At 33.9% G+C, this 16,898-nt stretch overlaps 1 protein-coding gene across 6 annotated transcripts in view; it reads left to right on the top strand.

Annotated features, from left to right (window-relative positions):
- Positions 1-16,898, top strand: part of PPP4R4 (protein phosphatase 4 regulatory subunit 4) — a 105,287-nt gene that overhangs the window by 78,857 nt on the left and 9,532 nt on the right. For 5 of the 6 annotated variants that reach the window (XM_055304520.1, XM_055304517.1, XM_055304522.1 and 2 more), the window contains 7 exons: positions 699-843; positions 2,974-3,015; positions 3,112-3,186; positions 8,870-8,939; positions 9,366-9,452; positions 9,742-9,835; positions 10,922-10,992. In XM_055304520.1, the coding sequence (XP_055160495.1) occupies positions 699-843; positions 2,974-3,015; positions 3,112-3,186; positions 8,870-8,939; positions 9,366-9,452; positions 9,742-9,835; positions 10,922-10,992 (584 nt within the window). The remainder of the gene's footprint in view (positions 1-698; positions 844-2,973; positions 3,016-3,111; positions 3,187-8,869; positions 8,940-9,365; positions 9,453-9,741; positions 9,836-10,921; positions 10,993-16,898) is intronic. The other variant, XM_055304519.1, reaches the window with a different exon arrangement.

The raw sequence follows: 16,898 nt of genomic DNA, 5'->3' as shown, positions 1-16,898 counted from the left end.
GTCAGATGGTCCTTCCTGCCTGTTAAGTCGGATCACTTCATTCCTTGATGCAAAATTCTCCGTGACTTCCTATGGTGCTCAAAGGAAAAGCCAGTCTTCAAGCAGTGGTCTACAAGGCCCTGCAGGAGCTGGCCTCCTGTTGACAGTTTGGGCCAATTTGCCGATTTGGAGTAATACCCTAGGCAAGCTCCCCCTGTAGAGCATTTGCACATACTGCAGGCCCCTGCCTGTCATGTTCCTCTCCAGATGGTCACATTACTTCCTAATTTTCTTTAAGTCTTTGCTTAAATATTCTCTTTTCAATGAAACCTTTGCTGAAACCCTCTGTGACCACGTGTTTTAAAAACGTAATGCCTCTCTGGTACTGTCTCATCTTTTCCTGCTTTATTTTTCTCCACAGCCCTTAGTACTATCTGATGGACATTTTACTGATTTCCTTATTCTTTCTTCCCTGCCCCATACTACAGTGTAAGCTCCCTGAGAGCAGAGAAATTGTTGGTTTTATTCAGTTGTATTTCTGCACCCACAATGAGTGCTTGACTCATCACAGACACTCCATAAACATTTGCGACATGATAAAAAAAAAAAAAAAAAACTCCCAGGCTATCCAGAGTTTGAATTTTCTCTCAATTTCATGTTACTATTATTTTTTAGTTATTAAATGTATTCAAAAGCAAATACTGTTTAATTTATTGTAGAATGAAACTTTGCTACTTGTTACCCAAAGTGAAATCTACCCTGAAGATCCCTGCAGATAAGCATCTACTGCAGCAGTTAGAAATGTGTGTAAGAAAACTCCTCTGTCAAGAAAAAGATAAGGATGTTCTGGCTATTGTGAAAAGAGTAAGTATCACTCTTACCACCACATCTGTGTGTCTTGCATGTAGATAGTGTCAATCATGGCTTCCCTCTTTTAGCTTGACAGGATAGCAATATGTTAAAATATTCATATCGTTGCTAGAGGAGGAGTATCAGTAACTGACTTGGCTGATGGGTGCTACAGCTAGTAAAGTTCCTACCAAGGGGCACTCAGACATTCAACTTCCATTACTAGTAAGACAAGCACCATGAGAGGGAAGCTGGCACATTTGAGGCACTTCAGTAGATACTGTTCAACCAAATACTTCATCCACCAGACTTGATTTATAAGGGATTATAATCCAGGAAAACTTTGTTGGTAAAATTAGGAAAGTCACACTTCATGGAAATTAGCCCTGGAAGGGCCTTCATGATCTCTTTGATTTTGCAAAAGCTCTAGGCCTAAAGGTAGTAAATGTCTGCTTGAGATCTCATTATCAAGTGGCAGAGCTGGAGCCAGAATATAGATCTCTTACCCTGAGTACATTTCTTTTTCAGTAATGTGACATTGTGTCTTATAGGTTTGTTGTTTGTTTTGTTTTACATTGGATTTTATATGTATTGTTTGGAAATATTAGAAACTAAAACAGGAAAAGTTCAGGTTATTGAAGTCAAACCTGAAAATACTTTATAGTCTTCAAAAACTTCTTGCTTAAAATGTGTAACTTATTAAGTCAAATTAATAGTGGTACTTCTATGAATCTGAATGTGAACTTCAGCTTTCTGATTTGTAATGAGAGGAATTAATTTATTAATGTCTTTAACTTAGCATCAGTGATGAGGAAAAAAAGAATCCTTTGATTTTTTTCCCCCTTTGGTTTCTAGAGATCATTACCAGATGTCACACAAGGAACTTTTTAATAAAGTGATTTGACAACGTAGTATAATTAGTATACTCTTGTTTTACTGAAATATGAATTCCTCTTTTACCAACTAAACTAAACAGAAATACCCAGAGTCTTGACATGCAGCTACATCTAAAAACATATATAATATGTGTGTATTACATGTATTTGATTCTACCAGATATTTCTGTCCTTACCATTTAATTACAGAAGTTTAGGCAATAGTTAAGTTTTAAAATAATAAACATACGAGGCTTAGTTACTTTTCTGAAAGAATTTATTAACCCAAAACATATATAAACTAACCCTTTAAGTAGGGACAAAAATGATGTAATTAATGGATTATTAATGTACAATAGATTATTCTGGACTAGAGCTCTTTAAGTATATGTCATGTGAGGAAGTCAGATCAATCCCATGAAAGTTCTATAGTATGATGTTTATCAAACAAGTCTTGGCATGGGAACCTCTGACTTCAGTATAAAAATGGCATGGCTTATGCTAGTCAGTTTTTTAAGATGGGAAGTAATTTTATTTAAAAGGGATATTTCATGGCATAAATTGTAATATTTTCACAAATTTCGGCATAAAAATAGGCTTCAAATAAATACTGCATTTGTAATGGTTATCTTTGGGCATAAGAATATACGAATGTACTTTATTTAGGCCATGAGAGTTACTCCTGGAGAGAAGTATTGTCCTCTGTCACAGTCAGAATCCTGGGTTAGATAGACCATTGTTTGGTTGAACAGTTTGTTTTGGACTAACGTGTTCTGAAAGAGAAATAGTAAGTTGAGAAATACTTTTAGGGCAAAGTCTTTCTTTATGGTTAGAATGTCATAATGGTCAAAAGTTTCTGCAGAAAGGAACTAAGGATTTTCAGCCAAATGAGAGTTTGCTTTATTATATAGTTAGCTAAAATTTTCAAAAATTCAAAAATTATCTTGTATTCTAAAATTCAGAGAAGAGTGGGCCTGGGAGTTATTAGAAGTTTGTTAATTTACACGTGTTTTGTGTGTTCAGTGTCCCTTGAGACTTGCTCATATTAAGGTCAAAGTCTTTTACAAGTGTAAATGGATCCTGGCATTAGGAGACTAATTAAAAATACAGTGCAAAATTGGAAAGAACCTCAGAGATTTTCTAATTTAGTCTTCCACAGAGTAGAGAAGTCTTCTCTTTGTACCTCCCTCTTGGAGAGGAATCTTTCCGAGAAATGATTGGTTGGTTTAATTTAATTACTGCTGAATAATTTTCACAACTTTGCTTGCAGACTGTGTTAGAGCTGGACAGAATGGAAATGTCAATGGATGCGGTAAGTATACACTTTACCTTAGCCTGAAAGAATATCTTAAAATTGGCAGAAACTCATCATAATGTTTCATAATTTCATTTTAAACTTTAAACTTAGTTTCAGAAAAAGTTTTATGAAAAAGATTTGTTGGATCAAGAGAAAGAAAGAGAAGAACTACTTCTTATGGAAATGGTACGTTGTTTTCACATGCGCACACACACATACTTATTTCTGACCACTATGAGCTGTGCTTTGTTATGGAACCTAATAAGTAATTTCCTTCAATTTCACACTTCAGTTTTTCTCTCTAAATGACTAAAGAAGAGTCCTGATCTTTTGAAATCTTTTATGAACTACATAAACAATTGTAGGAAAACTACATTTGAGAGTCTTTAAAAAAACAACTACTTTACTGAAGCATATAATTGGCATACAATTAAACTGCATATATTGGGGATCCCTGGGTGGCTCAGCAGTTTAGCACCTGCCTTCAGCCCAGGGTGTGATGTTGGAGTCCCGGGATCGGGTCCCGCGTCGGGCTCCCTGCGTGGAGCCTTCTTCTCCCTCTGCCTGTGTCTCTACCTCTCTCTCTCTCTCTCTCTCTGTGTGTCTATCATGAATAAATAAATAAATAAAAGCTTTAAAAAAAACTGCATATATTTAAAGTGTACAATTTGATGAATATTGACATATAGGTAATCCATGAAACCATTGCCACAATTAAAATGCCAAACATTTTCATTCCCTCAGAAGTTTCTTTGAGCCCCTTTATAATCCATATCTTCTACTCTGGTCCCTAAGGACCGCTAATCTAGTTTCTGTCACTAAATTAGCTTGCAACTAGAATTTATATAAATTTATTCATATGTAACATTTTCTGTTCATGCTTCTTCTCACCACAATAATTGTTTTGACATTCATCCATGCTGTTGTATATATTGATAGGTCATTACTTTTTATTTCTGAGTAGTATTCCATATTATAGACATACCACAGTATTTACCCACCCCTTAATGAGCACTTGGGTTACATTTAGTTTGGAGATGTTAGAAATAAAGCTGCTATGACCATTTATGAAGAAGTCTTTGGATGGACATATATTTTTGTTTCTTTTGGGGAAATACTTAAGAATGGAATGGCTAGATCATATGGTAGGACATGTTTGGCTTAAAAACAAACAAAAACTGCCATTTTACATATCCATCTACTTGGTGGATGGCTTCAGTTACCCCATACCCCTCAGCTTGATAGGGTGGTTATGTAATCGTGTCTCATTGTGCTTTCAAATTGTGTATCTCTGATGCCTAATGAGATTGGATGTCTTTTTGTTTGTTTATTGACCATCCTTATCTCTTATTTGATAAAGTCTGTTTTCAGATTTTAAAATGGGTTATCTTCAATTCTTGAGATGTAAGAGTTCTTTATACACTCTCAATACTATTCGTCAGATATACATTTTATGAGTGTTTTCTTGGAGTCTATGGCTTATCTTTCATTTACTTAATGCTGTTTTTTGAAGAGTAGTTTTTAATTTTGATGAGGTCAACTTAATCAGTATTTTCTCTTATTGTTTATGCTTGTTTGTTACAAGAATCCTTTGTCTATCCCAAAGCTACCAAGAATTTTTCCAATGTTTTCTTGTGGAAATTTTAGTTTTAGGTTTTACGTGTTATGTATGAATTATATGTATAATTCTGTTCAGTTTTATATATTTTTCCCATCTAAATATTCAGTTACTCTAGCATCATTTGTTAAAAATTTCCCTTATTGAATTGCCTTAGCACCTTAAAAAAAAAAAAAAAACCGATTGTCCATATATGCATGTGTTTATTTCTTAACTCCCTATTCTGTTCCACTGATTTATATATTTATACTTTTGGTAATTCTAAACTGTATAGCCATAACATTATAGTAATTCTTGAAATCAGGTAAGTTAAATTTTTCAACTTAGTTCTTTTTAATTGCTTTGGCCAATCTAGGCTGTTTGCATTTTGATAGAAAGTTTAGAATCAGTTGTCCATTTACATAGAAAGCCTGCTAGAATTTTTGTTAGGGTTGTGTTAATTAGGATTGATCTATAGATCATTTCGAATAATTGCCATCTTAACAATGAATTTTCTAGTCCATGAACATTGTCTACCCATTCCATTCATTTAATCTTTACTTTTTTTCTATGTAATTTTGGTAATTGTTAAGTGTGAATTTAAGGAAGTCTTTCGTTAGATTTATTTCTAGGTATATTATCTTCTTTGGCATTATAAATGGAATTATAATTTTTAATTTCACTTTCTAGAATTTTGTTGCTGTCAATTACTGTTGATTTTTGTAAATTAGTCTTATATTTGTTCTAGAGTTGTTTTTTAGATTTAATAGGATTTTATACATGAGCCATTACAACTTCTTCAAGTGTAGCAAGATTCCTTCTCTCTAATTAAGTGTTTATGCCTTTTATTTCTTATGTCTAGTTGCAGGGTCTAGGACATCTCATATAATAAACCACTTCCAGTTGAATAAAAGTAATGGAAGCAGTCATCCTTGTCATTTTTCTGATTTTAGGGAGAAATATCTAATTTTTCACCATTAAGTATGATGTTACCAAGAGGTTTTATGTGGATGTCCTTTATCAAATTGTGGAAGTTCCCTCATATTCCTAGTCTACTAAGAGTTTTTATGAATGTTTATTGGTTTTTGTCAAATGTTCTTTCTGCATATTTAGAAATGATACTTGTTTTTTCTACTTCATCCTGTTAAAACATTGAATTACATTGATTTTTTCGATGCTAAATCAATCATATATTTTAGGGATGAACTCCACCTAGTGATATGGTGTTCTTTCCTATTTTGTTGGATTCTTGGCTAATTTTTAATATTCATCTATATTCATAGTGAAATTGGTATATAATTTCCTTTTTTGTCATTTTGGGTCTTTTAAATTTGATAGTAGAATTATTCTGGCCTTATAAATGAAATGTGTAGTATTAACCACTTCCTCTGTTTTCTGATGGAATTTGTATAAAATTGGTCTTATTTTTTTCCTTGAGTGTTTGATAGAATTCACTGGTGAAACAATCAAGGATTGGAAAGGATTTTGATAATTGATTCAACTACTTTAATAGATATAAAACTCTTCAGACTTTCTATTTCTTCTTTTTTAAATTTGATGATGTTGCTTCCCACACCCAAAATTCTCTATATCATTTAAGCTGTCAAATTTGTTGCCATAAAGTTGTTTATATTCTTATATTCTTCTTCTAATGTATAACAGACCCATGGTGATAACCCTTGTTTGATTCTTCCCTTAGTGGTTGTTCTATCTCTCTTTCCCCTTCTTTCTCTTTTTCTCTTTCTCTCTTGGAATTATTTTTTTGGTGGTTTCTCTAGAGTTTACAATATACTTAACTTTTCAAAGTCAACTTATTATTAATGTTATACCACTTCATTTAATAATGATGCAGATCTCTACCCTTTCTTTATGTTAAAATTTTTATGTGAATTATATTTGTGTTGAAAACCCCATGAGTCAGTTATCTCATGACCACTGGGTCTAAACTTTGCTCTAAGTTGTAATATATACCTTTGAAGCATTTAAGAGAGTGAACTTCTGTGTTTACTTTCTTATTTTTACCATTTCTAGTACTCTCATTCATTACTGAGGATCCAAAAGTCCCTCTGTTATTTTTTTCCTTTAGCCTGAAGAACTATCTTTAGTTGTTCTTGGGGTGTAGGTATTTTGTGACATATTTCCTTAGTTTTCCCTAATCTGAAATATTTTGTTATCTCCCTTTGTCCCTGAAGGATATTTTCACTAGATATGGAATTCGGGGTTGATAGCCTTTTTCTTTCTGTACTTTATATATGTGTTCTTGTCTCCAGAGCATCTGATAAAATATTAGCTCTAATTCAGATTATTGTTGCGTGTATTGTGGCTTTTCTCTGGCTACTTTAAAGGTTTTTTCCTTTTCTCCTTTGTTTTTAGCAGTTTGCTTTTGATGTGTTTAGGCATAATTGACTTCAAATTTATCTGTTTTGGGATTTGTGTAGCTTCCTCAATCTATAAGTGTGTATTATTTCCCAAATTTGGAAAGGTTTGAGCCATTATTTATTTAAACTTATGTTTACTCTTCAGGGTGCTTAGGTGGCTCAGTTGGTTGAGCATCCAACTCTTGATTTCAGCTCAGGTCATGATCTCAGGGTTGTAAAATTGAGCTCTGTGTTGGACTCCTCATGCAGCAACAAGTCTACTTGAAGATTCTGTCCCTCTGCTTCTCCCCTAACCTGCACATGAGCTCTCTCTCCCTCTCTCTCTCAAATAAATAAATAAATCTTTTAAAAAAATAAGTAAATATGTATTCACTCCTACTTCTGGGTCTTTGATGTTAGATCTTTTGATATTGCCCCACAGGTCCATGAGATTTTGTTCTTGTCTTTTTTTTCCTTAAACTTTGTTATTCAGAGTGAATAATCTCTGTTGATCTGTCTTCAGTGTCACTGACTCTTTCCTGTCCTCTCCATTTCAGCTGCCAAGCTTATTCAGTGTTTTTATTCCCAGTGCTGTATTTTTCAGTTCTCAAATTCCCATTTATTTCTTCTTTATATGTTCTATCTCTTCATGGAGAATTGTATGGTAAGATTAAACAGTTATGTGGAAATCTTCTGAAAAACGATCACATTGCTTTAGCAACCTTCTGAGACAAAGATCGAAGTTCAGGATTCCTAGTGATAGAGGTTGTAGAACATAAGCAGGCTCTAAAAATTTTTAGGACTCAAATGACCTAAACCCAAGACAAAAATCAGGTAATAGAAAAAGACCTACAGATGATCCTGGTTTTGGAGTTAGCAGATAAGGACTTTAAGACAACTCTGATTAATATGATCAAAATAGAGGAAAAGGTGGACAAAATAGATAACACTACTTGTGAGCTCACTTAATGACACTTTATTTTTCAATTTTACATGTTTTCAGTGTTAGAGATTCCATTTGGTTCTTTTTTATGCAGACCAGTTCTGTGTGGAAGACTTTTTAATCTATCGTCTATTTTCTTCCTGTTTTTCTTTACACGTGCAATCAAAATGCATGCATGTTCTCCAAGTTGTTGAGTATAGAGGAGTTTTTCTTTTTGTTGTTATTTCTTTGTTCTTAAATTTTAAGTAGGCTCCATAGCTAATATAGGGCTTGAACTCATGACCCTGAAATCAAAAGTCGCATGCTCCACCAACTGAGCCAGCCAGGTGCTCTGAATGTAGTGTTTTATATGTGTCAGTTATGCTACATTTGCTCAGAACTTGGTATGTTTATTGATGTTCTTGCCTACTTGTTCTGTTTTTTTGGGATAAAGGACTCCTCTGAGTTTTGGTAATATTTTGTTTCTGGATCTGGAAGCTGGTTATGTAGGTATGTTCATTTTGGGAAAATTCATTGAGCTGTGTGCACTTATAATTTGTACAGTTGAGTGTGTTATACTTCAGTAAAATGTTTAAAAAATACCAAAAAGACCATTTCTTTTTTCCTCTGTCCTTTTAGAGAAGGACAATTGGTAATTGCCACTTACCAATCAGAAGTGAAAAAGACTCATAGTAAATAGTTTGATGATAAGAATTGGCAAATGTCTTCTAGAATATAAGGCGAATTACAACAATGATACTAAACTCATTGTTTTGACAATGAGTACCCCAAGGTACAATTCAGTGGATGTTGAAAGCACATAAATCCAAAAGAACCTTGACTTCTTTTGACAGTAATTTATATTAAAAAATTCTTTTCTGAGGCATTTTTGTAAACTGTATTTGTATTTGTAAAGCTTAGAGTACTTTCTCATTAGAAGAGTTTTCTAAATCTATGCTTACTTTTAATGCTAACATACTGTTTTAATAATAGGAACAATTAGAGAAAGAGAAGCAACAGAATGATGGGAGGCCCGTGAGTGATAAGACCTTTGAAAAGAAACGTAAGTAGTTTTCTTGTGTCTTCACCACTAAATCGTACAATTAATGTTGCATCCTGGCATTTGGAAAGTCCGTGCTGATTTTCAGATTTGATGTGGAAGATTGCTTCATTTTCTAAAAAGTTGTTTTAAAAAATTGGCTACTTCATATGGTACTGATTGAAGAATACATGAATAAATAGTGGGAGTCAGTGTGGAGATTGAGATCCTTCAGAGGAAAACTTAAAGTCTGATAACAGACTTTATGAGTCTGTGAAATTGGTCACTGAATGGCTAAGATTGAAATATGTAAATATATAAAGTAAGAATATTTGGGAAAGAGCACGCTGCCTAACTAGGGACAGTGACTCATGTTCTCTGTGTTTTCTTGGTTTATGGAGATTAGGAGCTCAGAGGAAATTACAGCATTTAAAATAGAGTTTGTTTTAGGTAGAGACACTAAGACACCAACAACTCTGCCCAAGAGCATCCCTATTTCTGTTCCTGGACCCTCTGGAACAAGCACCCCATCGACAAGTAAGAAACAACTTCTTTTTATGTCTCCTTTTTCCCTTTTTGTAAAAATTAATTACAGGGAAAATCACTCCATTAGATGAGATTCTCAAATGCCTTTTACCTATATCATTCATTGTTTTGGGAGTTCTTGACAGGCAGTAGGGGTAAGAGATACCCCAGTTAGCTCTCTGAGCTAAGGAAAGGAAGCTGGGCCACCTGTATCTAATGAAAGAGGCGGGGAGTTGGTGAGGGGTTGGGGCAGCTAAGGATGAAATGAACAGCTGCATTTTCCTTCTGCTTATTGCTCTAGGCAAAGAAATCAAGAAATCCAAACTGATTCGAAGCCAGTCTTTTAATAATCAAGCCTTCCATGCAAAATATGGCAACTTAGACAAGTGTGCTAGGTATGGTCTGTCAGCTATTCATGTTTTAACCCAATTTTTATTTTGTAGTTGCAGATTTTTATTATGTGAAATATTTATATTATGTAAAATCAGGATTAATTTGGGGTTTTGTTTATGTCAATAAATTGTAAGTTTTTTTCTGTAAAGATTCTCTATGAAAAAAATTGGACTCTACCAATTTGTATAAGAACAGGTTTTATGGCATTCTAGGAAGACTATTGCCATGATGCTATATAATAATGTCATGGGATCCATATATTGTTTTATGAGGAAGGTGGTGCTCTATCACATAGGTCACTCAACCTCTAAGTGTATGTGGACATGCCCCATTTGCTAAGTGGATGTGAATATCCACATACTGTTGATATTGTTTCTATATAGAGAAACCACAGGTATGTTTCTATAGTAAAGTGATCACAACAATTCTTAAAATAGTTGAATGTCTGGTTTCTCCTTTGGCCCCACAGATTGAATTATAAACAGTTAAGATTAGGAGAGAATTAGCATAAATTCAATGACAACTTTTTATAAATGTTGTAAATATATAGTATATAACAGCTGTATATCAATCAACAAAGGTAATTTTAAGTAAACATAATTGTCCTTGAAAGTATTTATTGAGGAAAAAAATGATGTGGGAAAAATAGGTTTTTCTTTTGTTAAAGATAGCTGGCTCTAGATTGTTAGCTGTATTTTGGGACATTCTCAATAGATCTATCTGGAGTTCTAGTCAATAGGGTGATCTTGCAATGGACAAAAGAGATGAGAACTGAAGATAAGTTATTTCCAGGAAAATTTTATCCATATCATCTGTCTTAGCTGAGCACCAAGAGAAAAACTTTGATTCTGATGTAGCAAGTTTAAGGAAATTAAATTTGTCTTTTAAACTTTGTCTTTTAAATTAAAGACAGAGGAATTGTCAGGAGGCATGGCATGTAAACAATAAATGAGAAGTGAAAGTAGCATGTGTGCTTCATCATAAGTAGAAGAGAGCATTAAAAAAAGATTAGAAAAGACCAAGTGCCTAATGACTGAAGTGAAAGAAGAATGTTCTTGTATTTTAAACTAAATCATGTTCTTTTCTAGTAAAAGTTCTACAGCAGGATATACATCTTCTGTCTCAGGGTTAGGAAAAACTTCTGTGATTTCACTACCTGGTAAGTAGAAATCTGAGTTCTTAAAAAAAAATGCTAAATGTAATGAAATATTATTTTTTTAAGGACCAATTTCTTTATTTCTAGATATAGTGGTTTCCTGAAACTTACATCTTTATCAAATGCCCAAATAATTGAACTTTTCCCTAGCAACTGCGAAAATACTTGACTGTGCCATTTATTGTGAAGACTCAGTATTTAATACTTTTGAAAGAGAGAAAGGACAGTAATAGGGTAGGTTGTTCCATAGTCTGAGGGCCTCCTGGGGCCAGATTAAAAGTTTTCGTAGTAATTTTTAGGTAAGTTAAGAATACTAGGGCTTCATGGTAGATCGCATGCAGCCAAACATTTACAATATTATATATTTGAAAGTTTATACCAGGCGTCAGCAAGCTTCTCCTGTAAAGGGCAAGATAAGTAAATATTTTAGACCTTGTTGGCCAAATTGGTTTCTGTCACAATTATTCAACTCTGCTGTTGAGCAAAAAGCTGCCATAAACTGTACATAATGAATAGGTATGGTTGCATTCCAATAAGATTTTATTTACAAAACCAGCAGCAAGCAAGATTTGGCTCACGGACTTATAGTTTGCTGACCTCTGGCTTATATAATAGAACCCAGAATTATACTATGAATAAGGGGAAATATATTGCTAAAAATTACTAGTGGCTCCTAAGTATATTTTTAAGTTTTTGCCTTAGCATATTGGCTGAAAATTATAGTACTTATCTTTGGCAAGTTTTTAGTGTAAAGAATAGCAAATCTACTCAAAGGTCAGAAACTTTTTAAAGTTTGGTCACATTTCCTTCCCAGGTTATGTTTTGAGTATTTTGTCTTCCTCTTACTTCTTATTATATTCTTATATTATGAAGAATAAATATACAGTCACTGGCTGTTCTATAAACAGTATATTTTCATTTGTCAGATCAGAAAAATCTTTCTAATATTAAAGCATTGACATTCATATGCCGTATATAGAGTGGTTTTACAAGGTAGACTAGGAGTAGCATAAAAAACCTGGAAGAATTTGATAATGGGAAGTTTTTGAACTAAAAGTTATTTCTTGAAGTGGGGGTAATAAATAATAAAACTATTGATTACTTTTATCATAGCAAATCAGTGAATTCTTTAGGAAATACTAAGAGAACATTCAGGATTCGTGAAGTTTATAATACAGTGTCTAAGAATTTCATATATATGAGTCAGTTTGAATTAGCTCAGATTGGAGCTAAATGGTGCAGATGATTCTTGATAGCCTTAAGTAGTTCTTCAGACTTGCATGGATCCAATCTGGCCTTTTGGAGATGACTTCATATGAGCATATTTATTCATGAACTTGTAACAAGTCTTGCCAAGAAATTTCTTTGCTTAAGTCATTAAGAATATTGATTTGGAACAGGTTTTTTTTTTTTTGCTTTTTTTTTTTTGCAAGTTTTAATTATGTGCACTAATTTCTTCAGTTTTGACTTTGCTTGTTCTTAAGTCACTTTGAGAATCAAGAGTGATCAACTGATCCTAAAACTTACCCAGAATCTTAAGTAAAATAATTTTATAAGGGTAAATCTCTTATTAAAATATTAGAAAAATATTCTGTCTTAAGGGTTCAATGTTATTTTTGGGAGAGGGAATATTGGCTGAATGAATGAAATCTCTTCCAGGTTATTATGTATTACTTAATATATATATATTATATATTGCTTTATGAAGTACAGACTGAGGAAAAATTATATACCTGATCTACAAAGAGAAAAAGGGAACAAAATGTCTCTTAACAAATGCATTAGGTGTTCACAAGAGAAGAGATTTTACAGACTTTGGGACTTAAGGCAGGTTTTAAGATACTTATATCATTTGGGATGAAGCCTGAGGCATGCTAGGATTTCTGATAGGCAGAGATGGGTCTGGAGCAACATCCTACTCAGAGTGCCTGTGATAAAGAAGACATGTCAATGTCTTGAGGAAGCAGCAGTAGGCCAGTCTGACTGGAGCACAGAGTTTGAGTGGGATAAATAGAGCTGAAATGAAAGGTCAGTTACTGCTTGGAAGGCCAAATTGAGGACTTTTTACTTACCACGAGCCCATCGCTAATATTTTGGTGACTTTTGCCTGTTGTCAATTCCAACATTTATCTAAGGCTATGTGAGCACAACAGACTGGGGGAAATACATGGAGAATGCCAGTAAGGAGTCAGGGAAACCAACTGTAATGTATCCATTATTAGAGGGTATGAAAATCTGTGGAGCCCTTTTGGAAAACAGTTTGGTGAAGTTCATCAAGAATCCTAGTTTTAAAAACTAGTCTTTGATGCAAGCAATCCCATTTCTAGTGACCCATCATGAAACAGTGGGATAAAATATATAAAATGTGATAAAAAATATCATAGCGTATGGTATGATGTGATGAAAATGGCACTTTACCTGTCACCCTTCCTTAAACCTATAACCTTAGTCTAATTCTAAGAAGAGCATCTGATAAATTCTAATAGAGGGGCATCCTGCAAAACGTTTGGCCAGTACCTCTCAAAGCTGGTAAGGTCACCAAAAACAAGGAAAGGCTCAGGAGGGCCAACAAGTAAAGGTAATGTCGTGTACTGGATGGGACTCTGAGACAGAAGCAGACATTAGGCAAAAACTAAGGAAATCTGGATGCACTGTGGATTTTAATTAGTAATAATGTCTCATTACTGGCTCATTCACTGTAACAAGTGCAGCATACTAGAGTGAAGTGTTAGTAGAGGAAACTGAGTGAGGGGGTGGATGAAAATTTCTCAGCGTTATCTTCTCAATTTTTTCTGTAAATCTAAACCTTTACATAATAAAGTCTATTTTAAAAAATCACTTTTATAGTAACTCCAAAAACATTAAGTCTTCAGGAATAAATTTAACAAAATGTATATTCTGTATACACTAAAAAATTCAAAACATTGCTGGATAAAATTAAAGAAGAGCTAAACAAATGGAGACATATACTGTGTTTGTGAATGGGAAAGCTTAATATTGTTAGGATGTCAATTCCTTTTAAATTGATCCAGAGATTTAATGCAATCCTGATCAGAATTCTAGTAGTCTTTTTGTAGAAATGCATAAGCTGATTCTAAAATTTCAATTGAAATGCACAGAACTGAGGATAGCTAAAACCCTTTTGAAAAAGCAAACCAAATTGAGAGAGCTTAAACTCCTCATTGCAGCACTTACTAGAAAGCTCCAGTAGTCAAGACTATGTGCCTACACTGACATACATGTGCAGCTGAGTTTCCATAAAGGCTCCAGGATAAATCAGCAGTAATGGAATAGTATTTTCAAAAAATGAAGCTGGAACAATTGGATACCTATATCTTCTTACTAGTTTCAGAGGTAGAATTTAATGATTCATCAATTGCATGTAACACCCAGTGCTCATTGCATCAGGTGCCCCCCTTAATGCCTATCACCCAGTTACCCCATCCTCCCATCCCCCTTTCCTCCAGTGACCCTCAGTATGTTTCCTAGGTTCAGCATCTCTTAGGGTTTGTCTCCCTCTCAATTTTCATTTTATTTTATTTTTCATTCCCTTCCCTATGGTCATCTGTTTTGTATTTAAATTCCACATGAGTGAAATCATATGATATTTGTCTTTCTCTGACCAACATTTTGCTTAGCATCATACTCTCTAGTTCCATCCACATTGTTACAAATGGCAAGATTTCATTCTTTTTGGATGGAATAATATTCCATCCAAATATATTCCATCCATTCCAATATTCCATTCCAATATATTCCATATAATATTCCATCCAGTGGAATAATATCCCATTATATAGTTATACACCACATCTTCATTCATCTGTCGATGGACATCTGGGCTCTTTTCATGGTTTGGCTATTGTGGACATTGCTGCTATGAACACTGGGATGCAGGTGCCCCTCAAATTACTATGTTTGTATCTTTGTATATCTATGTTAAAAAAAAAAACAAAATGAACCTCAATCCTTAACTCACACTACACATAAAATTCTCTCAAAATGCATAATAAACTTAAGCATAAAAGCTAAAACTATGACATTTCTGAAGAAAATGTTACAGAAGGAAGTCTTTGTGGTTTTGGAATAGATTTCTCCAGACCATGAAAGAAAAAGTTAACATATTGGACTTAGTGAAAATTTAAAACTCTGCTCTTTGAAATAAAGCATACAAAAATAAAAGGCAGGACACAGATGAGAAGAAAATAATCATATTACATATACCTGACAAAGGACTTACAGTCAGGATATACAAAACAAATCTTTAGAACTAATTAGTCAACTAATTTTAAAATGGAGGAAAAATCGTGTATCATCTTCACAGAAGAAGATACACAAATAAGTACATGAAAAATGCTTGACATCAGCAATCTTTAGAGAAATGCAACTTAAAAGGATCAAGAGAGGCATAAATAGAACCGAGGTATGCCAGGGGTGGAGAATGGACAAGATGTGTGAAGGTGGGTAGGAGATGCAGGCTTTCAGTTAGGCAATGAGTAAGTCACAGGGAAGAAAGTCACAGCATAGGGAGCACAGTCAATGATATTGTAGTAGCTTTCCCTGATGACAGATGGTGGCTACCCTCATGATAAGCACAGCATAACCTATAGTGAAATCACCGTTGTGTACTTGAAACTAATGTGCTGTTGCGTGTCAACTATACTTTAAAAAAAAAGTTAGTTTTAAAGATGGAATTCTATGCATTCCTTAAAATGTTTAAGAGAAAAAATGTTGACTACATAGAAAAATAGTCATGAATGGCTAAATCACAAAGTATGTTATAAAATAGAATGCACAGTAGGTCTTTATAAATTAGATGCATAGGTGTGCATATACATAGCCCGCTTAGGAAGAGAGATTGAAACAATTTATATTAGAATGATTAAAGACTGTGGCTTTAGTTGCTAGAATTATGGCATTATAGAGGATTTTAATTTTTATACTGTTTTTGTGTTCCATTTTTAAAAATTATAGGTTATTCTTGTAATGAAAAAATATGTGATTGCTAATGCTGTAATTCGTTTCATGATGTCAGACAGATATGTTACTATATGTCCATCTTTTGGAAGATTTGGTAGACAGAAGACCCAGACAAATATATTAAATCAAGAAAATGCTAATTTAAAAATTTTTTGAAGTTCCAAATTAAAAAAAGCAACGGGAAAAAACACAAGGAGATAACACTTTACGGTCACTAGAATGTCTAAAGTTAAAGACATAATATTAAGTGTCTGTAAGGATATAGAGAGCAACTCTCCAGAATGCTTATTTGTTGCTAGTGGGCATGTAAAATGGTACAATTGCTTTGGACAACAATTCAACTGTTTCTTTTCTTTTTTTCTTTTTAAATGTGTTTCATATTTTTTAAAAGATTTTTTAAATTTATTCACTTAGAGAATGTGAGCATGTGAGTGAGAGCATGAGCAGTGGGAAAGGTCAGAGCGAGAGGGAGAAGCAGACTCTCCGCTGAGCAGGGAGCCTGACACGGGGTCTTGATCCCAGAAGCTCAGGATCATGACCTGAGTGGAAGGCAGACTCTTAACAATTGAGCCACTCAGGCGCCACTTGGCAGTTTCTTATGGAGTTAAATGTACACTTATTATGTGATCAGCAATTCCACTCCTTGGCTTTTATTTACAAGAAATTAAAGCATGTATCTATACACAGACTTGTACACAATCGTTCATAGCAGCTTTCTTTGTGAAAGTTAAAAACTGGAAAAAATCCATATGTCTGTCGACAGGAGCCATGTATAAATGAGTTTTGGCATATCCGTGCAATGCATATCAGTCAGCAATAAAAGGGAATGAAGTATTGATATACACAAACAATAACGAGAATGAACCTCAAACTGATCTTGCCAAGTGAAAGAAGACAGACACACTGTGTGATTCCATTTACATAAAACT

Source organism: Nyctereutes procyonoides, unplaced genomic scaffold (genome assembly GCF_905146905.1).
Source record: "Nyctereutes procyonoides isolate TBG_1078 unplaced genomic scaffold, NYPRO_anot_genome, whole genome shotgun sequence".
NCBI classification, from domain to species: Eukaryota; Metazoa; Chordata; class Mammalia; order Carnivora; family Canidae; genus Nyctereutes; species Nyctereutes procyonoides.
The sequence above is the reverse complement of the archived record's forward strand: the minus strand, read 5'-3'. Positions and strand labels throughout refer to the sequence as shown.